Here is a 24,989-nt window from a genome sequence, read left to right on the forward strand (position 1 = left end):
AATTAGTTCTTAATAAATACAGTATGTTCATGTGAGATTTGGGCGCTGCATCAGCCTGCGTACTGACACATTTTTGTATATTTATTTTGTCACTTTTCCAAAAAGTGAATACGGAGTTTGGAACGCAGCCGGAGGCAAATTTCCACTTTTATTTCCTGTCAGACTGAATGAAGTTTTCCATCAGTTTTTCCTCTTTTCTCTCTCAGTTTCTTCTGATCTCCTCCCTCATTCACCTCATCAATCCCTCCCTCTCCTCTCCTCCCCTCCCTCACCCTCCCCACATCTACACTCCCCTCTGCCTCATTTTCTCCCCTCTCCCTCTGCTCACTCGTTGCAGTGATGTACCGGCTGCCTGGACTCCACTTCTCCTTCTCCTCCTCCTCCTCTTCCTCCTCTTCTCCGTCCAGCGGCGATGTCGGGGACTCTGTAGGAGCCTCTGGGGGAACGACGGCGCAGAGGAGCGGCTGGATCGCAGGTGGAGAGTCGAGTGAACGCTGGATGTAAAGGTAAGAGTGAGACTGACCATAGAAGGGCAAACAAAAGCCAAAGAAAACTCAGTTTGTTCTGAGTGTGTGAGATGCTTTTTCTTGTGCAATCAGTTACAGATCATGGACTTCAGATGTTGGTGCAAGAAAGAGTTATTTAAGGAAGCTATGAAATGAGCCTGGACTTACTCACACAGTGAGTTGTTTCATAATTGACACTGTCTTGAAGTTTTATTGGAATATTAAAGAGGGGGAAAAAATGAAAATTGAGTCATTATCTACTCACTCTCATGCCGATGGCAGACAGAATCCAGAAGTGCATCTTGGCACCAGAAATTACAGAAAATTATGATGACAAATGTGTTTTGTCTTAGAGGAGTCGGGGGCTGAAATATCAAGAAAAAGCTTCCAATTAAACTCTGTTAAAGGAATAGTTCACCAGGTTCCATGCTGATGGAAAGTCAGGTGAAGTTTCGTTGTCCTCAAAACATTTCTGGAGCTTCACAGCAAAACAGCGTTCTCCTATACAACTGAAGTAGCTGGGAAATAAACATCAGATGGCTCCATACAGCTTTTCTGGCATTTTCCAAGTCTCCTGAGATCCCAAATTGATTTGAGAAGATGTGTATTTACACCCTTGTTTTCTACAATAAAGATTTTGGCTTTAACCTCTTAAAACAGTGTTTTTTTTCTTAATTGAAGGGAAATTGTAATTCGTTCATTCGCTACCTTGCTGAGAGTTTATATGAAGCTACCTCCGGCAGTTGGTTAGCTTAGCTTGAGAAACAACTAGCCTGGCTGTGTCCACTCTCCACTGTTCATTAAACAAACATGATACAACATGATCATTTAGCTAATCTTCACGTATTCACGTATTTATTCTAAGCTAGGCTAACCAGCTGCATGACAGTTGTGTGGGTCTTCTTAGCTAATCCTTCAGGAAGATGGCAAATTAATGTACTTTCTTTAAAAGATGGAACAAATATACAGTAAATGTGATGCTATGAAGTAGATTTTTTTTAATGTAACTTCAGCTAATTAAGAAAGAATCAGGGTTCAATAGTTTAAAAAGGGTGTAAATGACTTTTTTTTACAAATCAATTAGGGATCAAGGCCTCTAGAGACTTGGATTACACTGAAATGAACTGTATGGATTCTCATTTTTGGGTGAACTGTTCCTTTCATAGTATTCACTTTGACTCATTCACTGTGAGTGTTTTCTTGTTATTTCACCCCCCTTAATTTTCTAAGAAAGAAACATTCGTCATCATCTCAGTCTGTAGTTTCTGGTGCCAGAATGCTTCTGGACTGCGTCTTCCTAACAACACTGACCGCATGTCAGGATTCTGGCCTCAGGATTGAGATTCGAACACGATGAGAGAAATTCATTCGAAGCCGGATTCTTGTGTTTCCTGTCAGCCATCGATTTCCATTTGAGCCGCATTAAGACATATCAAGAACCTGTTCTCCTGCTTCCAGGATAAAAACCTAAAGTAGCTCTCACTCTCCTCAGAAACGCTTCCTCCTCGCTCTCATGTGAACAGCGATATGTTTGCTGTGCTGTTGTGCTGGCAGCCCTGTTGTTTCAGGTGCACCGTCTCTTTATGAATAATTAAGAGGACTCAGTGGAGCAGAGATAAAGTTCAGCTGAGCTTCCTGGGCACTGAACCCCCTGCAGAGCTGCATCCTATAGCCTCCAGCTGCATCTTGACCCTGGGAAGATCGTCTTAATCAGAAACATGCCTCGGCCCTCTGATGGGGTTGAAGTCGATGTCCTTTAGGCCCGATTCTGACAGAAGCAAAATGACCTGTCTATTCTGTTGTCACGTCAATACCCCTCATTTCCCCGGTGTCAGACGGCTGCAACAGCCTGAGACAGGATTTAATGAAACACCCCTGAAGTGAGAACAGCTCAATCCACACTCAGAGTCTGTAGCACTCGAGGGACCCAACGCGACGTCAGGAAGACGGTGATGAAGAGGAGGCAGAGAGCTCTCCAGGCTTGAAGATTTCATTTGCTCGACCTCGAAGAAGTGGCTGCAGAGATATTGATCACTCAGTGTATTTATTGTTCCCTCGTGCCGTGTTTTTCTCCCTCACAACCCTCTCATTCATAACGATCATCTGTCTCACTGCTGCTCCTGTGAGGAGGCACGAGAGGAAACCGATCAGGTGTCTGAAAGACACTAATGTCACTCTTACAGGTCTGCAGAAGCCGGTTGAGCCGGTTTTTGTATGCATTAGTGCTGCTCGAAGGATATTTTAGTTGGCTTCGGGCTGTGTTTTTGTGCAGAACAGCAACATTTACTTGCTGCAGTGGTGCTTGCCGCAGCAAATAACGTAACAAGTGCAAGAAAACAGGGTCAGTTTTGTTAAATTCACGACTTTCAGCTTCTTAAATCTGAATATTTGGCATTTTCTGCTTTCTTCAGACGAAATAAACAATTTGGAGACGTCACCTTAAGCTTTAGCAAATTGGGACAGGTGCTTTTCACTTTGTAGACAAGACACTTTTACTTCTTTTGCTGCAAAGAAAGACAATTTATTATTACATCATACAGTTATAACAGATTATTTGCACCTCTTGCGCGTAAACACAAAGCGCAGCGGAAAAGAAGTGTGTTCCTCTCTTAGGTCAAACTCCGTGGGGATGAATATATGTCTGCACTTCGCCTCCTGTGGGAGCTGAGCGCCTATTAATACTGTATAGGACATCCTATCTCAGCACGGGGGATGTCGTTACATAACAAAGAGTGAAATATGAGAGAGGTTTTATTGATAAACAAAACAGCATGAATGCCTTCGAGTGGAAAAAACTAAGAAGGGTCGGGAATTTAAGTCTTAGATCCAGAACACTGGGAGCCTGTAGTGTGATAATGACTCTCTTATCGCAACACGTATCACAGCTGAGACGAATACATCAGCTCTACAGATTAAGTCTCAGACAGGAACATTACAGCAGAGTGATGTTCTGTCCTGACTTCGACCAGCATGTAGTGTTTTATTACACTGCAACACATAAACTGTCTGACTTCCTTTTTTTCAAACAGACGCCGGCGTCAGTTGGTTTTTATTCTGAGTGACTGACTATTTTTCTAGTTCTTGACCTTGAAAACGTCAGCTGACAAAATAATCGAATGGACTACGAGATCATATAACATGCCTCTGATCAGCAGATGGAAGTTGAAATTGTGGATATTCAATTTTCCATTTCTTTCCTGAGCGCTGCACGGACCTGCTGGTTTACAGGTTGAGTAGAAGTGTTTATCTTCTTTCTCTATCATTCTTAAATCCACTGAAGCATTCCTGACTAATTTAAGAATCAGGCTGTATTTCTGCACAATGGCGTTCAGTTTGATCCCTGACACTTTAAGCTGCAGCTAAAGTGAAGATTTCAGCTGAAAGAAGGGTGTAAATAACGTCTTTTCAGATGCATTTGTGATCTCAGGGCTTCCAGAGCCCTGGATTACTCCAGAACCAGCTGTGTGGACCCATTTTATGTCTACTTCAGTTGTTAAGGAGAACGTTGCAACACTGTTTTGCTGTGAAGCTCCAGAAATGTTTTGTGGACTACGAAACTTCACCTGACTTTCCATCAGCATGCTGCGGAGGAGATAATGACTGACTTTTCATTTTTTGGTGAACTGTTCCTTTAAAATGAGATGAAATGTCCATTTCAGCTGTTGAGATGCCGCTTTTATACGTTTTTACACATTACACAACGTGAACACTTGACTAAGTAGTTATGTTGTTATGCCCAGTGAAAGGGGAACATTTTATATGTTCACACAAGAATTGTATGTCTGCACCCGCCAGGGAAACATCACGATAAGAGTCGGCATAATAACATGATAACATGTTAATCCCACTGCAGGAAGGACTTGATGTTCTCTGCAATCAAGTGGAAAAAAATATGTGCATATATCGGCATCAGCAATGAGCCAAACTGACTCTGTAAATATTGAATATTGGCCAAATTTCAATATCATACATCCTCCCTTAAAGTGCTGCAAAATTTAAATTTGGATTCACATTCAAAAGCTCAAGAACGGCTTGTAAATGGAACTTTAATCAATAGCAATTTCTTTAATTTATAGTCTTCTGCCTTGTCAATTTATTATCGATTAATCATTAATAATATGTAAGAGTTCCCGTCTGTCATTATTCAACAACTGGGCCAACAAAGTCCAACACTAATAGAGGCTATAAATGGCTAAATGTAATCATATCAGTTAAATCCTTAACAGGGATTAAACAATAGCGTAGAAATCAGATAGAACAATTAAAATCCACCGCTCAGACTGTCGTTTACCAGGTAACAGAGCATGTGAAGACCTTCAGGTGCCTTTGACTGCGGTCGTCAATCGAGGAGCCAATTATAGAAGCTGTGGGAAGTTGTCATGTGGTCGTCTCCAGTGACAGACGTCTCACTCTGTCTGTGAACTCTCACGTGATCTCACTCAACTTCCCCATCGTTCATAAAACAGAGTGTGACATGCTGCTTTCAGGCAGCCGTCCTATAACTCAGCCGAATGACACCGCTGAGGTAGATGATTGTTTTTCGATCCGTGCCTCATGTTTATAGTGCCCAGGTGAATTAAATCAGCCGAGCACTCAGATATTTAATGCTGTCCAATTTTACGACCACATTCCTGCCACAGGCCATAAAATGTGCCCGTCAGATGAAACGCATGCAGGGTTCTGGCGCTGAAATTGCCTTTACAATGGCAGTAACTAAACAGGACCAACTGTCAGGACCCGGCTCACATCAGGATACCAGCTCCAGAGAGTGGGCGAACGTGACGCCCTGATGATGTTTATGTTGGTTCAGCATCCTACAAATGGTTTTGCCACTGAGAGCTTGAGAGATAACGCAGTCCAAATATGGCTTCACGGATGAGTGGAGTGAATTAGGAGAGCAGACAGGAAAGAGACAGATGCAGAAAAACAGGATGGATGGCTCCCAGGTGAAAAGGTGAGGTGGGGAGACGGGACGATAATGACTTGAGGGGAGGGTGATGGGGGTCATCGCTGTCAGCCCATCTGTTGTTGTGGAGCTGCAGTTTAATCGACTGAATCCAAACTCAGTGGGTTTACTGACTGTTTCCACAGTTTATCTCTGACCAACAGCAAACAGCTCCGGTGTTGCATCGATCATCGTCACCTGATGAGTTTCTGATATCATCATAACAGACTGGCAGTATATATAAACACCATGCATCTTCATATATTGGTATATATGTTATATGAGTAAGGTCATGTTCATCCATCTTTCAGTACTTTCATACAATCCTACTCTGCTACCACCACATGTTTCCATGTTGCCTCAAGCCCCAACTGAAGACGTCAAACTTGAGAAACAGGCCACAAATATATATTTCAAATAAAAAGTGCTCAATACGTTCCTAAAACAGATGCAGGAGGCAATAGTGCATTTGTTGGGTACTATTTTCAGTGGCGGATTAATCCACATTTGGTGCTGTAGTGAGTAACAGTGTGGATCGTCGATGTGTTTTCAACGATGGAGCTCTTCTGCACAGAGGAAGAAGATACATCAGGCTGTGATACACACAATAATCTACTGACTCTGATTCATAAACATTTCTCTGTGTCGACCTAATTTTCCAGGGGAAGCGCCAAGGTCATGATCGACTGGCCCAATGTGACGGCGTCCGGCCACCGGGAGCTGGGCCTGAAACCCGAGGAGCTGCAGAAGTCCAAATGTGTCCTGGGCTTCATCCCCGTCATCTACTACAGCATCCTGCTCTGTGTCGGAGTGCCAGGTACGCATGCGGAGTGGTTTCTACTCTTGCAGCTTTCTTTCTTCTGCCTCCAAACTCAATAATCTCTGAGCAGAAAAACCTCCTGCATGTGAGTAAAATATATCATTTTGTTGTGTAGTTGAGCTGATGTTTTAAGGTCAGAATATTAACGATGCACATCATGATTTTATTAGCTGCATCTGCACTAAACCTCAGTCAGAGTGTAAACTGATTACAGTTTGAGTCACTGCATTGATATCTATTTATAACAAGTGGGAGCTGCACAAGAAAGAAGAGATCAATACAGCAGTGAGTTAGAGCTACATTACAGCGCTGTAATGGACCAGCTGGAGCACTGATGGCCCTCTTCACAGGTTAAAACAATCTAATCATCTGATAATTGGTTTGAGTTATGAGAACTCATCCATCAACCCGTCCAGCCAGCTGTCACCCTGACAGACACCGCTCACCTGCTCTCATTAACATCTCTCGTCTACGAGTCGATGGCGGTCATTTCGTATTGATCCAGCGGGGATTCAGGCTGTTCGACTCAAGCAGACGTGTCACCAGAGAATCCAGATGCGTCACGTAATTGTCCCCAAAGGGACATAAAAGTAAAGGCCAGTGGGCCAGAGTCAACAGCTAGATGCGTGACAGGGTCTGAAGGCTGGTTATCCAAACAGCCGCAGTCAAAATATTCTGCTGTTGACAAGATGTTGAAGAAAAACAGATGGTAGATACAGTAGAAACTGTTAAATGTGCTCCATGGAGACAAACTAAATCAGCAGTTTATAACGTACGCTGCTAAGATTCTTCTCCCATGAAGGCACCCCAACTCACAAAATGTCAAGAAAGTAAATATTTTTACTTCTTATCAAACAGAAAAATACAGCCATACACCATGTGAATTCAAATGTCTCCCTTTTACCAGACTAAGACCAACTTGTATCATTAACTCATCCTAAAAACACATCATTCAAACTGGACGCAAACTAAATCAAACTCACCTTAACAGTCTTGGTTCGTCTTTCCACCATCACCTCTGGTTTGGTCCAAATAAATCCTCAATTCACAGAGTAAAATCTTAAAATATTCCAGCCCTACACACCGTTTCCCCCAATTCTCTCTTGCTGCATGCCTCTCTCGTCCATGAGTGTGATGTCTTCTTGTCCCTGGAGTCACAGTCCTGGTCAGAGCTGCTGTAAATCACCTCCATACTGTATCCCATTGGCTCTGTCGGTCTGAAGCATGTTCAGTACCAGTTCAGTGTCAAGCCGTGAAACAACGCCATGGTCCAGGCAGACTTCAGTCAGCTAATAGGGACACTACCTCCATGGCTAACGCAACGTATAAGCTAACAGTAGCTAGCTACAGCAAAAACTAGCAAAGAGAACCAGCTGCCGGTTACATTGGTGATACGTTTTGAGCTGTTAAATTGCAGTAACTGTACTTTGGCTAGCTAATCTTTGAGCTAAAGCTAGTGACATACGCACATGAAGCAAAAACAGACATACGAACAAGTTCAAATACACAAGACAACTGGCATTTTATTTGTAGATATTGTATTTTCCCTTCCCTTCCCTGAGGAATGTTGATGGGCAGAGCAGTATGTGCATTTTAAGGAATTACAAACCATGTGGAATAAAATGAAGACATGCAGATAATACGATCTAATCTTCCCCTTTATTTCTTTGTCTTTGTTTCTGTCAGTGAACATCCTCACAGCAGTGGCGTTGTCCAGACTGGCGTGCCGCACTAAGAAGACTCTGTACTACTACCTGTTGGCCGTGACCGGCTCTGATATTCTCTCCCAGCTATTCATCATCTTTGTCGGCTTCCTGCTGGAGACGGCAGTGTTTCACCGTGACGTCCCTGCACTCCTGCTGCACTCTGTCAGCGCTGCCGAGTTTGCCGCCAACCACGCCTCCATCTGGTCCACCGTACCCCTCACTGTGGACCGCTACGTGGCGCTGTGCCACCCCCTCCTCCACCGCCAGATCAGCTACCCAGCCCGGGCCAGGAAGATCATCGCAATGGTCCTGGCGCTATCGCTCGTATCGGGCGTGCCCTTCTTCTGGTGGTCGGACATGTGGAGGAACAGCCACCCGCCCACGGCGCTGGACACCGTCCTCATATGGACTCATGTGACCATCATCTACTTCCTGCCCTGCAGCATCTTCTTGGTGCTGAACTCTCTGATAATCCACACACTGAGGGTGAGGCAGAGGCAGCAGCGATGCGAGGAGGAGCGTGGACCGAAGTCTGCGCCTCCTCGCCGACTGGGGAAAACCACGGCCATGCTACTCGCCATCACCTCTGTGTTCTCAGTGCTGTGGGCTCCCAGGACAGTCGTGGTCATCTACCACCTGTACGTGTCCTCAGTTCACAGCGACTGGCGCGTCCACCTGGCGTACGACCTGTCCAACATGCTGGCCATGCTCAACACGGCTGTGAACTTCTTCCTCTACTGCTTCGTCAGTAAGCCTTTCCGCAGCGCCGTGCGGGACGTCGTGCTGCTCAGGGGGGGCCCTCTGTATCCTCGCCGCGCTCTGCCGCAACAGCAGGCCCCCACCAACGCCTCCATCTCCTCTCTGTACAGTGGGAACAACAAGCGCTCTCAGCGGGACTCCACCCCCCTGTCACCTCGCAGAGCCAGAAAGCCCTCTTGACCCGGCGCCCCCTCGACTTAATCCAAAACACCCATCATCCCACGGTCCCCGAGCACTTCTGACCCCAGGGACGAGCACTCCGTTCCAGCTACGACCGTGGACAGCTGCCAGTCAGCCCCAGGGTTTTCTCAAGGGGCCTCAAATGAACTCACAAGAAGTATGTTTTTTGTATTATATTATGTCACCGGTCGTTGTGTGTCCGTGTAAATCAGATATAACGACAGCGTATTTATTTTTTGTCAAAATAAACGTAGGTTTTTGGTATTCTTTCTTTTCCATACATGGTCGTAAAGTGACTGAATATTTTTTTACATTGTTACGAGAAAAGAAGAAAAGAAAAACAGTCTGTTTCCTCTGTGAGTAAATCAGTAGTTAACTTGTCAAGTGACATTCATTTTAATTCAATCTATTTTAATTACCCGACTATAATATCCACTCTGGGAGCAGCAAATACGAGTCTTAATTTGAACTGGCTGCTTTCTCTGCTGTTGTGTAAAAGTCCAAAAGACAACCCGCCCTGCTGAGCACAGCCAACCGAGCAAAGAAATCGCCTCCACTGCAGCTGCTGAGGCGACTGTTTATTTTTCATGAAACGCAACTCGATGGAGCCTTAAATGAAAGCTTGCTGTTGAAGCGGCAGGAGAGGAGACCCCGCTCTTCAAACAGACCCTCGGCTACAGCACCAACACGGCCTCAGCTCTGGCTAAACAAACCTCAGATTAGCCTGATGGTCTGCACAAACACACGCAAGAACTCCGGCACACACGCAGACATCAGCGAGTACATTTCCATTTGCTGCAACAGGAGTTTTTCATGTTACATCATTGCAGTTCGATGGAAACGTGTCGCATCAGCGCTGAGATCTGCACTTCAACTTGTAACGGCTGATTTGCATAAGCGATTGGAAGTTTTGACTGAGCCATCTGTTGTTGACATGTATATATTTTTAATGAGTGCCCTCTGGGAAAATGAGACACGCTGTCAGTTTGATTTTTCATGCAGCACTAATTTGTTCTGTCAAACTGCTCGTCTGAACAATGAGCCTTTTTACTGTAGTCTGATAATGTCTTAATATTAACTCCTGATTTTTAAAATAACACAGTGCAGCAACATTTAAGGCCAATTTAGACAAGGAACTGGTCATAATTGTCTAACAAGTATTTATATAACATACATTTTACATGCTGTGGAGCAAGATATGAACACGTGTTGTAAATTACTGGATTTGTCAGTGTTTTTGGTATCTGTTGTTGTGATGGTGTTGTCTTAACTTGTGCTTTAAGTGACAGCTTTTATAGCACAGTTGTAGCTTGTCTTTGATTTTGTGCAAGTATTATCTGAATATGGAGAATTTGAAAGTAAAATTAACATCCCAGGCTCTGTAGCTGTGAAAATCAGGACTTCAACCTGTCAGAGTTATACAAAAGATGACCCAAATGCAGACGGAGGGAGACAGGTAGAAAACAAAAGCGACAGAAAAAATACGAAATCTAAAAATACGAAAGGTGAGCAACAACGGCAGGCAGTGAAAACAAAAAAACAAAAAGTAAAGGCAGTCCAAAAAGCAGAAAAAGGTCCAAATTCAGGCAACAAAACAGAAAACAACAAGTTAAAAAGCTAAACAAACCAAAGGAGTGATTAACTAATGAAACACAGGTGAGGAGGAAAAAGGACAGGAAAACAGACAAAGGTTGGATGTAGAAAGACCATCATCCAACTCTGTTGCTCTTGGGAGCTGTTAGCATTTTTTAGCTAAATTTTTTCTGTTTAACGTCATTTTATGGTTCAGTCTGAGTGTTCTCGTTACCTGTGGCCTCTGTTTTCTACCAACAAGCCCCGATAAACCCTCTGTACTCTACCTGTCCAGCACCACAGAGCAATCAGACGTAGTAAGAACCCTGGCTGGTGAACACAGTGGAGCGTTTAGCAGCTAAAGAGACATATATTTCCCTGGTGGAGATGGTGGAGACCAAAACAGAGCAAACAGACAACTTAATATTGGATTTCAGTTCATCAGATGGAAACAACATGACTCAGACTGAATGCTAACGTTGCTCTGTGTCTTCTACAAGCAGTTGTTTGCTAGCATGTTAGGAATGACATCTTTCTGTGGCGACAAGACGTCACGGCTGTTTATTTGAGGTTATTCCAAAGCTTTCAGTGAAATCTTTCTGTATCATCTCAAACATTCTTTAATGCAGTCTCAAGTACAGTATATATACACATCTCATGTTAAAGTTTAGATCCTTCTTCCATTTACTCCTCTGACCACCCATTTGGTTTTCAAGTTTCCAGTACAGCCACCTGCCTGCTCTCATCCCTTCACGGTCCTCACTGTTTACTGTAACCGTGAGACACTGTGTTAGCTCCCATGTGTGTCCCCGTGTCCTACCGCTCATGTCGCCCCTCGGTCGTCCCACACTGAGTTCTGAGAGTCCGACCGCTGATGTAGATATGCAGCGTTTCTTTGAAGATGTCTCCTGCTGCCCGGCAGTAACAGTGGGGGGTGAGAGGGGGCGTGTAGCGGCGGCGACCTTACACTGGTTCAGACGGCAGGGGTCGAGGAGATGACTGGATAAACAGTTGAGAGCATAATGTAAGGCTGAGACGTGAGTGCAGGCTTTGATTAAAGTTTAATGGAGAGGCGTGAGGTGGGACCAGGAGGGGGTGAGGACACTGAACAGCAGGTAAACCCCAGCAGCCCCACATCCCCTGAGTGCCTGCCACCTGTCCTTTGTGCCTATTCAAACACCTGGTTATGTCATGTATGCTGCTCAGCAGGTGTCTGGAGGCGTCAAATGAAAAGACAAAGAGTGACAAGTGAACCCCATCAGATACAAGCGTCTAAATACAGGAAACACACGAGCAGTTCAAAGAAGCGCTCAAACGATATCCTGCAAATAGTCCTTCCCAGAAAAGCATCAGTGGTTTGCTCCTGTGATAATGTCTGAACTCTACAATAACATTCAAGCTTCTTTAAGCTTTAATAAGCTTCTGTTTAATCAGTTTAAAATTACAAATGATTCCAGTCAGCAGCAAGGCAGGAAGTAACATGACATTCACTAGCAACATATTTTCCCAGGATAATTGTCCAACACTAATCGATGCAGGAAGTTTAAACATTTTCAAATTAAACGTAGAAAATGACGCCATCCACTTTCCCTGATGGTTTCTGATGCACATTGTTTCTTTGAAAAGATGTTGCTGCAGAGACTGCTGTGAAACATTCAGAATTTGTATTATATTATTATATCGGAGTGTCCTTGAACATAACAGCTTGGAAAATCTGCGGCAAACGCCTACAAAACAACAAGAAGAGCCCTTTAGTAATGTGTTTCTTTACTAACTTGTTTGACTTTAACCTAAATAGTGAACAACCTGACATGAATCCTTTGGCTGATCAGTCAGAAGTCAGTTTGTTTCTCTGCTGCAGTGAGCTGAATATGATAAACATGTTGATAAAGTATCTTTATGTGCATTGTTTACATTATTTCTCATTTTTCTTTTGTCACAAGTATAATTGTAAAGCAGAATGATCCTGTCTGTGAGCACTGAGAAGAGTTTTATATAAGAGGAAATAAATGTTTTAACACAGAACTGGTGCAGTTTATCTTGTGATGCTGTATATCAGGTTACTCTGCAGTACATTATGTATACAGATGATCTGAAAACATTAACAGGAGCAAGCGATTCGTCCTTGCAGGGTTACAGAATGAAGGATGCTCTGCAGCAGATCGCTGGTTTAATGTCTCTCTGGGGTTTTGGTTCAAGGAGACAGTGAACGGGTCAATAAGAGAACTGCCTCCACTGATGATGTAATGTGGGATGAGCTCAGGAATGAGACACTGTGGTGTTGAGGGAGGTCAGACTCAGACACTGAAAACGGCGCTGATTTATATCTAAAAACAGTCAGGAGGAGCCAGACGGAGAAATTCAGCCCCAGTGAAAAACCTGTCAGCTCCACAGGGCAGGTGGAGGACTTAATTACAAAGACTGAAGAGCTAAAAGCTAAAAGAGACTCCATCAGTGAGAGCCATATGGAGGAGGTGAAAAGAGAGAATGAATGACCAAACAAGAGGCTGTCTGCTCGCTGAGGGAAATGAAGCAGGAAAGAATCAGCTGTTGAGCAACACGTGTGAGTGAGTGTAAACTGGAGGAGGCTTTTCAGGGTGGACTGCTCCTTTAATCATTGACCAGGGCCTCAAACACACCAAAATCCTCACTTATACCGTCAGGACTCAAAGCTTAATTTAAAGAGAACAATTAGATAAGGAAGATTCAGCACTGACCATTGACCCATTTCATTTCCTTCAAGAACTAAAGTATTTACACCACCATGATGGCTGCATGTCTACAGAAACTTTGACTAGCAGCCATGTTTTTTTTATATAATCCTGTATTTGTAGTTTGCCATGACCTATGATTCACACCGCCTGAGAGCATCACATACAGTACAGCCTCATAGCTTCTCTATCAGCCATCACACTGAGGGGTTTTAACTGAAATATTGTAGATGTTTTTTTCATCATTTATACACAGTTACCTAAAATCCAGCTGCACGTTTGGTGAAACTTTAGGATCTGAACTCTTTAACTTTAAAATAAAACTCAAACCTGGGTCAGTTGTTGAGTAGGTTACATTTGTAATTCATTGCTATAGCGCCACCTATAGGTACATTTCTATCCAAGCCTAAACATTTGTTCAGACTTGATATGGGCCCCTGTTTGGTTGAAGCTGCACAATGTGTTTGAGATTGATGGCTGTTCATGACAGGACACACCTGCAAGAAAACAGAAAACAATTGTAGAAAAAAACATTGAGCATATTAAAGAAGTGATACATGACTCTTGCAGGCTCAAGTTGAGATGTGATGTGGAGAAGATTTAATGAAGATGTAACTGAGGACCGTCAGAGCCTTTTTATTTTGAAAGAGCCGTGGTCAGTGGTGAAACTTCAAAACCAAAATCAAAAAATGTCTTGAACAAAACGATCCTGGGAGGCAGAGCTCCACATGGTGGTGCTGTTGGATCCAGATCAAACCTCACTTGTTCCTTTAATCATGTTACACCAGACATTATAAAACACTCATGAATAATATTTACATTTCAATGGAATATGACGGAATAAACAGAAGAATACAAATTGATGTACTCTGAATCAGAAAAGTGTTGAATTATTACAAAAATACACACTTTTATTGACACGTTTAATCAGTTTTGTCCTCTGAAACAGTCATATAGGGTTAGGGTTAAATTACTCAAATACAAGTGCATGTTCATGGTTTTTGTGCTTAATTACAGGACTTGAGTAAATGTAGTATCCTAGTTAGACTGAATACTTGTGTCTGTTGTACTTTGCTGCCCCCCTCATGTGGCTGAATGTCCATAAACTGCAGCTGGATTTAAATACTTTTCACCACCAGAGGTCCCCACACTCCACTCTCAGGTGTTTCAGTTATGATCATGAATTTTGTCTATTCAATAAATATAAATAAAGATATAAATACAAATAATCCACCGATACAGCTGATGAAACGTGCAAACACAAAATGTTAAGGTAGAAATTATTTGGTTTGATATTGTGAGGAAACAGTATTAATGTGTGCGTCGGTGTGTGTGTGTGTGTGTGTGTGTGTGTGTGTGTGTGTGAGAGAGAGAGAGAGAGAGAGAGACAGAGAGAGAGAGAGAGAGAGAGAGAGAGCATCACACCACAGCAGGCAGCTCGGTGGAGAAACAATCGTGAAGGACTCTTAAACTTTTGTTTCCACATTTAATTGGAGCTCAGCTGCTCTGAGGTCAGCGTGAGGGGGCTTCTGTGAGCTTTGGACTTCAGAGAAGAAACTTTTTGAGACTGATCTTTGTGCTCTCGAGGATTTACCGACAACTCAGCCGTGTGGAGCAGGTGAAGCCTGAAGGAGCGTGTCAGAGGCAGAGACAGGTAGATTTACTGCTTTATGTTCTTAACATCGGGTCTTGTAACATGTTTTTTTCTGTGCATTTGGAGATGTAATCACATAATTCAGTCATTTCAGGTAAATATATCAGTGTTGATGGGTCAGTCTAAGTGCGCTCTAACCAAACTCCATTCAACATTTGTCGATTTTAAGGGAAACCGCGTGATTCGGGATATTTAGCTCTTTGTGTTTTTTAGTTTGTGTTTAAAAGTGTATATCATGCTCATTTATATCCCTGAATACATTTGGAAGTTTGTTTAACAGTTTATTAATGATCAGATGCACAAATTAGGCTACTTAAACCAGACTATAGACTGAAGTCCAGCTTAATATTTAGGATGAAGAAGTTAAAGCATCCTATTGAAACAAATGTGGTATTTATTTTTCAAATTAAAAGCATCATTATCCACAGCTGCAGCCTAAATGTATAAAATTAGAGGTTTATAGATGAGTTAGATTCATTGGTAATGATGACAAAGCTGGTAAAAAAAAAAGCCTATGAGCTCTTGTGCTCTTATCGACCTCACATTCCTTCCAGTCTGTGTGTATTGGATATGCATCATGTTGTGATAAAGTGCTGATCAGGAAGCTGCAGGCAAACAACACACTGTTAGATATACATTGATTAAACATAAATTCAGGGAGCTACACTCAGGGGGCACCTCAACAAGTACAACCACAGGAGCTGCCGCCTGCAGGAGTTGTCTTGTCGTCATTCCAGTTTAAACTTTGTTGTGTTTCAACAGATCTTATCACTCAAGAGATTAACCTTTAATCACATTATATCATTGGGAATCTGGCCCTGAGTATGTGGCCCCCGAAACAGTTTGTTGATTTCAGTGTTATTAGATTGGAGTTAAGTTAAGTCAAACAGTCTCATCACGAGGTCCATTTAGTAGTGGTTCTGGAGCTTTTGATCACAACACAGCTGATCTTTATCAGCAAACATCGGCCCGGTTGTCATTATAACGTTGATGTTCAGTTTCCTTTCCTGAGCACTTTAATGAGTTCTCATCAACAGATCCTCAAAAGCTTTGACGACCCATTTTGATAACTAAGCAAAATTCCTCCTGCTGATCAAGAAGATCATGCAAAGTGATTGAAAGACATTAACAGCTGTCACTGCTGTTTCCTAGGAAGCCTGCAGTTGCAAAATGAGGAGTTTCATTATTATTTGACTGATTTGTTGGCTCTTGTTCCTAAGAATCTGATGCAATCACAGGTTTCACTTTTACATGTCAGTGGTTCATCTCTGTGTGACAAAAAGTCATCAGTCTGTCGCGTCCTTGGACTTATCTTCACGTGTTGGGGTTGTTAACATGAACCTGCTGAGTGGTCAAGTATTTGAGATTCTTTGAAAGCGAAACTGCTGCCTCGTTTACCTTCATATTTTTACATTCTTCTTTTTCGTATTCATGCTGGAATAAAACTCTGCCTCGTGTTCTTACCTTGAGCATTCAGAAATTTCCATAAAACATTCGGTCCTTGAGCTCTCGATGGTAGCAGAGGTGAAAATCAATGAAATTTAAAGAGTGGGAGTTGTCTTCATGCAATGTAGGGTTGTAACCAACAAAGACTTTAACTATAGATTAATCTGCTGATTATTTTCTTGATTAAACTATTTATCATGTGAAAATGCTCATCACATTTTCCCAGAGCTCAAAGTGACGTCTTCAGATTCCTTCTTTTGTTCAACCAACAGTCCAAAACCCAAAGATTCTTCATTTACTGTCGTAAGAGACAAAGAAAAGATACAAATCTTCACATTTAAGAGCTGGAAACGGAACATGTTTCATATATTTGCTTGAAAAATGATTTAAACTATTTATGGATTGTCAAAACAGTTTTAGTACATTGCCACTACAGGTTTTTTCTCAGTTTGAAGGGCCTGAAATCTTAAAAAGAATACTGTGTGTGTGTGATTAGTCAGAGGTCAAACACTAATATGAAAATTAGATGAGTGGTTTGAGGGACAGACAGTACTCACAAAGCCGCTGTCAATGACCAAAAATGACCTCGAAACGAAGGGACGAACCAAATCGGTGCACTTGGAGAGACAGAACAGGTTGATTTCTTCCTCCCAGAAAGATCCTTGCTGTGATTGAGTTGCAGAAGTTAGAAGGACTGAACGTCGGCCACCGCGCTTGTAATCGATTTGGCTCAGAGTCTGTCCTCGGTTCACTGTAATTGGATCTGACGGGGACACAAAGAAACCAGGCAGACACAGCAGAAAGACAAGACAGGGACTGTGGAGATGTTTATTCACAAATCAGACAGATGTCATGTTGTTCAGTAGAAGAAAATGTCTTATATTCACATTTGAAATGCTCAAACTACAGTTCTCTTGGTTAAATGCACTTTCACCACATCGGTTCAGGTGTTTGTCCACAGACTCCATTAATGACTAATGTCAGAGTTTGACCTTCCTCTAAAGTCTGGTGACGGCTGAGGTCTTGATGATTCTGTCTGACTCTGAATGAAAGTTTAGTCACCTGGTATCACTTATTAACCATGTAAACATTATCACAAAGATATTAACGTGTGTTTACTGACTCATGCAAGTGTAATATTTGCTTAATTGGGTGTAGACTACAGAGTCCTATTCCAGCACTGATGACGTATGTGAGTCTTTGTTAAGATCTGTCCACGTCCAACCTCTCTCAGACTCTCCCTGTTTGTCCGTCTGAACAGAACAGGATCCCGCAGACTCTCTCCTCGTACCCATGGCGGCCAACTTCACCCCTCCGGGCTGCGGCCCAAACGTGGACTCTCTCTATTACAACCTGTGTGACATCAGCGTCGTGTGGGGCATCGTGCTGGAGGCCTTCGCAGCGGCTGGCATCGTCTTCTCCTTCGTGCTCTTCATCGCGCTGCTGGCCAGCATTCCCTTCACGCAAAACAAGAACCGTAAGAGCTCAGTGGCTCTCCACGCTCTCTTCCTGGTCTTCACCGTTGGCCTCTTCTGCCTCACCTTCGCCTTCATCGTGGGGAAGGACTTCTCCACCTGTGCTTCGCGGAGGTTCCTCTTCGGGGTGCTGTTCGGCGGCTGCTTCGCCTGCCTCCTGATGCAGTGCGTGAGGCTGAACATCCTCGCCAGGAAGAACAGCGGGCCCCGGGCGTGGGTTTTATGTCTGGGGGCGTTGGGGCTCTGGTTGGTGGAGGTGGTCGTCAACACGGAGTGGCTGATCATCACAATAGTGCGCCAACCACTTCCACCCAACGCTACGGATGAAATTAGAAAAGCCATGGCTTCACCTTGCAACATCGCCAACGAGGACTTCGTCATGGCGCTGATCTACGTGATGACCTTGATCCTGGCTGTGCTGGTGGCGAGTCTGGCCATCATGGCGGGAAAGCACAAGCAGTGGAAGATGGAGGGCGCCTGTATACTTGTCGCCAGCTTGTTCTCCGTGGGTATTTGGGTGGCGTGGATCGTCATGTACGTCTACGGAAACAAGAGGACCGGCGGGCCCACATGGGACGACCCGACCTTGGCCATCGCCTTGGTGGCGAATGCATGGGTGTTCCTCATCATCTACACCATTCCGGAAATCTGCTGTCTGTCCGGTGATGATGAGAGCCAGCAAGGTTTAGGGGAAGAGATGTACCCGAACCGAGGAGTTGGCTACGAGACCATCCTGAAGGAACAGAGCTCCCAGAACATGTTCATGGAGAATAAGGCTTTCTCCATGGACGAGCCCAACCAAGGTACGTAGCCTCCAAGCTTCCCTGAGAACGGTTGATAATGTCTGTTTAACTTTTATAGTGTCATTTCTGCTGCGAGGGGTCTCTCAATCAAAATAAAACAAAAGACATCGCCAGCATCTTCTTACTCTCTCTCTCTGACATATCATCTAATCTTTCCCCAGAAGGTACAGCAACAGGCGACCAAATGAAATGCACCTGTACCTTGGACAAACTTAGGATTTCTTAGGAGAACTTATAGCAATTAGATCTCCTGCCCTTTATTTCCTCAGGTATTATGACTCTACTCCTGCCTCATGCAAAGCTCCACATTTTCATTTGACATGAAGCAGTTTTCACTCCCTCTTTTCACTGGAAACCAAATATTTGCCTGGTCGACAACTTTGAAAAGTCTCGGTTGAACAGAAAGTTCAAGCACTTTGCATGTGACACGTTAGTCACACAGTAACCTCCCTGACTACATATCACACATTAAAATGTCTACCGGGGACCTGCATCATAAAATTTGACCTATAGTTTGTCGTGTGAACACCTGAGAAACTCTGAGTTGTACGTTCTGTCCCGTGTCCCTGCACTGACTGTTTGTATTACAGTATTCTTATCACAGACTGACCTTGTAGAGATGAGAGGAAAGTTTCAAGTCCACAAAAATAACAGAAAAGGCTGATCACTCTGCGAAAATGTCCCCAACAGGCTCTTTTTTGCATCTGCATGATGAGCCCACAGAATTTGATATGCTGCCGTTGTAGACCTGAGCTGAACTCGCAGTAAAAAAGATCAGAACGCTAAAAGTCCTGAAGTCCGTCGCCTCGCTGCTCCCTGCTGCTGTTGGTAGTATCAGATGATTATTATAAAAGATCCATTCGGCCTTTGCACACCAAGTCTGTTTTTGTTGTATGTAGACGACCCTCTGATGGACAAACATTTAGGAGTCAGTGTGTGAACAAGATTGATACAACTTGAGGTCGTATTTACTTTTAAACATGCAGAAATTTTGGATGAAAAAAATGGACCAAGTATGCAAAGGTCAGTCAGGACAAGAAGAAAAACACAGTTTTGACTGGACGGGGGGAGTCCAACCCATTTTCCACTGATTCTGTTTTTAGTTCTTGATTAATGATAAATGCTGTATACACAGCTGTTGTGTGATCTGGCTTTTATCACGCATAGCAGCAATATTTGTCTTCATGCCTCATCAGTAACTTCCCAGTTCACTCCCCAGATAGCAAACGTATCTTCTATTATTGTGAGCTGTGACTAAAAAGTCAATAATTGTCTTCGGACAGGAAAATTCAATCAAACACAAAGCACACAATGCTTTCCCAGAGTTTCAGTCCGGTATTCAGAGACAGTGTGTCCTCTGACTCGTATCTGTTAATGAGTGTCTCGCATCTGACTGCATCTCTAACCACTGTATCACATGCAAACACTCCCACTCTGACCGATTCCCACCAGAAACATCACGCCTTGTGTTTGCACTGTCTACATGGCAACTGAGGTGTGGCAACAGTCTCTCATCCGGGGGAGAGAATTTGTTGTGTGACACAAAGTGTGACAGCATCATGTCTCACGTCCATCTCTGCTGGGGGTTTCAACAGGATGCTGAGAGCACAAACAGGATGAAGGACAGATTGTCCCTCATGGTCCTCTTCTGTGTATCTTAAGTGATTTTAATATATGAAGATTAAAGAGATGGTTGCTAAGGAATGATAGTTTGCAAGATGTCACATATAGGGCATGTTGGGTGACAGAAGAATTACATTTGTTGTCTCTGTGTGTCCTTTACAGCGTCCAAGCCGGTGTCTCCATACAGCGGCTACACCGGTCAGCTGCGGAGTTCAGTCTACCAGCCCACCGAGCTGGCTCTCATCACCAAAGCAGTGACAAATGTGAGTATAAAGATATAAGACCTTGTGTGGGTTATTTATTGTGACACATATTTGAATATGGCAGATAAACAGCTGGTTTAAAGTACACTCACACATACTTTATATCCTGTGTAGGTCAATTACATGATAAGAAGATATCTGTTACCTATCCATCAGTGAATCATCATCCATCATTTGAATTTTAGGAGGAGTGCTTTTTACAAATGGTACTTACTGGTCCACGGAGTACATACCCATAAAATATCTTGTGTCATGGGATGTTGTTTCTTGCCAGCCTGATATTAAAGCCGTCATGTAGGTTTATTACATGGACACAATATCAGCAGTAAACCTACAGATGACTGTGATGACTATGTGAGCATATGTTCTGTGGGGATAATTTTAAAGAACCTTTCTAATTCATATGAATCACATTTATGGCAGCTAGGTCGTTGGAGTGAGTCATAATTCAGTGGTTGTATTCGTCAAATCAAAATTTGGTTGCATGAGAACAACATGTTCAGGATGTTAGTGAAATGGTACATTCAAAACAGCAATAGTGAAACAGGAGTTGATAAAGATAGACCAGGATTTGAAAGTGCAGTTAATGTTGTTTCACAATTATTATTGTAGCTGACCAATCATGTTTATGTAATGTCATAGCTTTGCAACTCTGGAGAAAGCTGGCACATGTATCTTTTCCTTCACCTCACCAAACTGCGGCAGAAAGCTGAAAAAAACAACCCAGAAAATAATAAGTCAGCTTCATAAGTCAGTCAGTCTATTTATGGCAATGATGTCTGAACTGTAAACTAGTGGGCGCTTTCAGGTGATTCAAATCACAGGCGAAACAATGCTATCATTCATTTCTGTTCCTCACCTGAACAGAGATTAGCTGTAGCCGTTAGCACATAGCTTAGCAACTGTAACTGGGCACATAAGACCCGACAAGCTTTCTTAACGAGATGAAGCAGAAACCGAAATCAATTGAGCAAAATTCTAAGGAATGCATTAAATCAGTGTTTGTTCACTCTGATGTAAGCTAAGCTAACTAGCTTACTGCAGCAATCACCTAGAGTTACATCCGTAAACTACATTATTTGGTGGGGTTAGAGGTCACGTTAGGAAAAGTTTGTTCCTGACCAACACTGTGTCGGAGCCAGCCCTGGAAGCTACTAGCCTATATCAGATTTTCACCTTAAAGACATGCTCTCTTGTAAAATGAATGATGTTGTTGGGAAGTACGAACAGTAAAGCACAATTCTGTAGGATTATACAGGTATTAACTAGCTAGAAGATTCCCTCCCTCATTTCCTGGATGTTTTTGTCATGCGCCGTGTTGTGACTTCACGCAGCACCCTCAGGACTCCTTCGACATGGTCATTCCCAGAGCTACCGCCAACTCTGCAGCCAACAGCGGGAGCAGCACCCCGTCCACACACACCGAGAACGGCAACACTGCACACACACAGACAAACGGAAATAGCGTAGGTCGTGCCCCGAGGCCCTCGACGCCTCTCTCCTCCTTCACTGCACTCGTTTCCTCCTATCACTTGCTCACCTCCAGATGCTTCTCTATTCTCCCGCCGCTGTGCATGTCGACCTCTCGGCTCCTGCTGTATCCATAGCAACGTCTTCTACAGGTTGACTATGAATCACTTCTTTGTCTGGGCTTTTTTTTTCTCACCTTGGGGAGCTCGTTCTCTCGAGCCCTTGTGTCTGTTCAGTATGGTGGTTGGGCCGAGTGCACTCTGTAGATTCTCTCTGACTGAAAAGGGTTTGATTTGACACGATTTGTCTCTTCTTGGTCTCATAATCATACTTTTTACTTCTCTGTACTTAAATGCATCTGCTAAATCTTTATATCTGAGAACTGAAATCCTGTCTCTTACCTTTTTAAGATGGCTTTGAAAAGTATTTAGCTTTCTAGTTCCAGGAGGATATATGGTCACGTTACATTTTCACATCCATCAAGGGGAAAACAGGATATGTTCTTTTGTTCGATAAAGGGAACTGCTACAATAAAAAATAGCAGAGAAGGAATTTGGACACATACTCAATCTCTTGTGATTGTTGTCCTCCACAAATGAGCAAGCTGTAACCTTTTCAGAGCCACCTTTCAAGCCTTTAGGTGCAGTTTTCATTTACAATCTCACTATGCTGCTGTCTGTCTTTACCGTGTCTCTCTTCTCTTGCAGGGGAATGGTCTGCATAGGACGTCTCAGTGGTGAACACGGCGTGGATCTCCATGCCCGGTCACAATAGCTTCAGTTCACGTCTTTTCACTTGCACTTGCTGACTGTTCGTTTGCTGTCATTCGTGGTTCCCTAAGCTGGTTCTAAGAGGAACCCCTCAGTCCCGACATGTGGGCGCGAACGCTGGGTCATCAACCCCTGATGGAAAACAGCTAAACCTTCTTTTGACTGATTCCCCATGTGCCGCTGGGTATCAGACAGTAAAGAGCTTCATTTGGAAGTCAAAGCGAGGGGGATGAAGCCACGGCTTTGCTGCCGAACAAAGACTTTTTGCAATGGTGGCTGTTCACTGAGAGGGAAATGTGCACGGATGGAGAGCGACGGTGCTGACGGCGCAAAACATGGCTGAAGAGAAAGGTTTAGCTCAATGTTGGGATTGTCTTTGGCCCAGTATGATATTCACATGTACACAAAGTTCACCCCTTCTCCCGACACACACCGTAAACATAACTGTCGCTGCACCGACGGAGCGATCCTCACTCAGTTCGGCATGCAGGCAGACTGCAGTCACGTATATTAAGAAATACTGCGCACAGTCGAGTATAATGATAGAAGTCAGCGTATGTTCTTGTGCCTGAAATGTGAACATTGTCAATAACCACAACGTTCACGTGTATAATTGAGCGACTGTTTCTGAATGAATGTAAATATGTTGTAAATGTGCCGATGCCTCTACACTGCATGAAAGCGTTGCATGAATATGTGTATTTAACATTATTTATAGCACTGCTGTGTGCTATTTAATTATTTTTGTCTAACTTTCTTCCAATCAATCGTGAGAATCAAGAGGTGAAATTGTGTCAGGTAAGTTTGTATCTGCTGCTTTGCCTGACAGTAGTAGTTGAGAACGTTGTCATTGTAAGATAAAAGATCATTTTGTTAGCGCTGAATGACAACACATCCCTGAAAGTTAGCTACAAAACCTGGGATTTAATGCCAAAACATGATCGCTTCCTCACCTAACCAAGTCAGTTTTGTGTCTAAAACAAGACCAACACAAATCAATACACACCACATTTATTCTAGTGTTGGACTAAAGCCCGCTCAATCGTGATCGGTCAGTCCTTCTCCAACTGCAAACTGAAATCACAACGCTTCTGGCACCAAACTCTTGTCCCTTGTATGCAGCTTCCACATTCATACGCTGTGAGTGAATGAGTGAAGGACTTTACACACAGCCAGTGATTTGTCTCGGTGCTCAGACTGTCCGGTACAACAGTAGACACACATTTTGCTTAATTATTGACAGGAAACATCATTTTTATGTTTCAGCTTTTAGAAAGAAACTGAAAAGAAACTTTCAAAGAGGAAACGTGGGATGGAGCGCTGGAATAGATCTCACGCATGGAGTCGTTCATAATGCCTTTATTTTAATGTACTGACATGTTTTGATTGATCACAGATCACAGCCACTGTGTGATTTGTCCTTTATGTACAGCAAATAAATATTCACTTGTGATGTTATTTTGTGTTTTCTGATGCAAATATTTTGTTCAAGTGAAATGAGGAGGGCAGTCAGAGAGTGTGACAGGACACATACTGTATGGATGATGCCAGCTAGCTTTGCTGTTTTACTGTGAAAAATCACCCAGCCTACCATAACGGCTGAATCTTTGGCTGTACTGTTCCTTCAATGAGTTTTATGATTCATTTATGCAAACAATGATGATGTCCCGCTGCTGACACACATGACACTGGAGACCGTTCCTTAAAATTTTACTATTTACACCATTTATATAAACACGTTGAATGTTTTATCTATTTGAATAAAAGTGCACACTTTGCATATCGTGCCAGCCAGCCAGCGATAACCAGACACACACAACATGGCTGTGGTTCAATGAGGACGCGCTGCTGCTTTGTTAGCAGTTCCAACGTCCGGTGTTACGTGAGAGCAAATCCAATCATGTTCATCAACTCAAACAGATTCATCGATCCGACCTCAAATGGCTGAATTCATCAAGGTCATCAGAGGAGATGGAAATAATTGATCCTGGTTTCAGTTATCTGGAACATCTTCAGTGTCTCTGTGAGGGAGGAGAACGCTGCAGAGTGCTATATTTAAATCACTGAGCATCCTCTCCGACTCTGAAGGGGATTCATGCAGAGCAGAAACTTTATTTCCTTTTATTTCTCACCATCAAACTGCCTCACAATATGTCTGTTTACTCCAGCGTCTGCGTCTCATCTCTGCTGTTAAGATGTCGGACGCCTCCTCCAGTCCAGTCTGCATTGCACAGATAGATAACAGGTTGATTTCAGTAAATAGCAGCTGTGTTTTTACAGGATGAT

At 43.3% G+C, this 24,989-nt stretch overlaps 2 protein-coding genes across 4 annotated transcripts; both read left to right on the top strand.

Annotated features, from left to right (window-relative positions):
• The first annotated feature begins 350 nt into the window (after nucleotides 1-350).
• On the top strand, nucleotides 351-12,513 carry gpr142 (G protein-coupled receptor 142). Its single transcript, XM_084341426.1, has 3 exons — nucleotides 351-506; nucleotides 6,114-6,268; nucleotides 7,958-12,513. Exons 2-3 carry the CDS (start codon nucleotides 6,130-6,132, stop codon nucleotides 8,914-8,916), a joined length of 1,098 nt encoding a protein of 365 aa, XP_084197552.1. The 5' UTR covers nucleotides 351-506; nucleotides 6,114-6,129; the 3' UTR covers nucleotides 8,917-12,513.
• Nucleotides 12,514-14,651: 2,138 nt separating this feature from the next.
• On the top strand, nucleotides 14,652-24,161 carry gprc5c (G protein-coupled receptor, class C, group 5, member C). 3 transcript variants are annotated; one of them, XM_084341831.1, is made up of 5 exons: nucleotides 14,652-14,853; nucleotides 17,561-18,577; nucleotides 20,363-20,463; nucleotides 21,798-21,929; nucleotides 22,641-24,161. In XM_084341831.1, exons 2-5 carry the CDS (start codon nucleotides 17,593-17,595, stop codon nucleotides 22,671-22,673), a joined length of 1,251 nt encoding a protein of 416 aa, XP_084197957.1. In that variant the 5' UTR covers nucleotides 14,652-14,853; nucleotides 17,561-17,592; the 3' UTR covers nucleotides 22,674-24,161. The 3 variants fall into 3 exon arrangements, with proteins under 3 accessions (XP_084197957.1, XP_084197958.1, XP_084197959.1); XM_084341832.1 differs by having other exon boundaries at nucleotides 17,566-18,577; XM_084341833.1 differs by lacking the exon at nucleotides 21,798-21,929.
• The last annotated feature ends 828 nt before the right edge of the window (nucleotides 24,162-24,989 follow it).

Source organism: Pagrus pagrus (genome assembly GCF_965226575.1).
Source record: "Pagrus pagrus genome assembly, chromosome: 21".
Lineage (NCBI taxonomy): Eukaryota > Metazoa > Chordata > Actinopteri > Spariformes > Sparidae > Pagrus > Pagrus pagrus.

What these genes read in the sequence shown, in the direction of transcription:
- gprc5c (XM_084341831.1), top strand. Translation starts at nt 17,593, where the DNA reads ATGGCGGCCAACTTCACCCCTCCGGGCTGCGGCCCAAACGTGGACTCT. An exon ending in CATGGACGAGCCCAACCAAG is followed by an intron (nt 18,578 to 20,362) that starts GTACGTAGCCTC and finishes TGTCCTTTACAG; the next exon opens with CGTCCAAGCCGGTGTCTCCA. An exon ending in TCACCAAAGCAGTGACAAAT is followed by an intron (nt 20,464 to 21,797) that starts GTGAGTATAAAG and finishes GACTTCACGCAG; the next exon opens with CACCCTCAGGACTCCTTCGA.
- gpr142 (XM_084341426.1), top strand. Translation starts at nt 6,130, where the DNA reads ATGATCGACTGGCCCAATGTGACGGCGTCCGGCCACCGGGAGCTGGGC. An exon ending in GCTCTGTGTCGGAGTGCCAG is followed by an intron (nt 6,269 to 7,957) that starts GTACGCATGCGG and finishes TGTTTCTGTCAG; the next exon opens with TGAACATCCTCACAGCAGTG.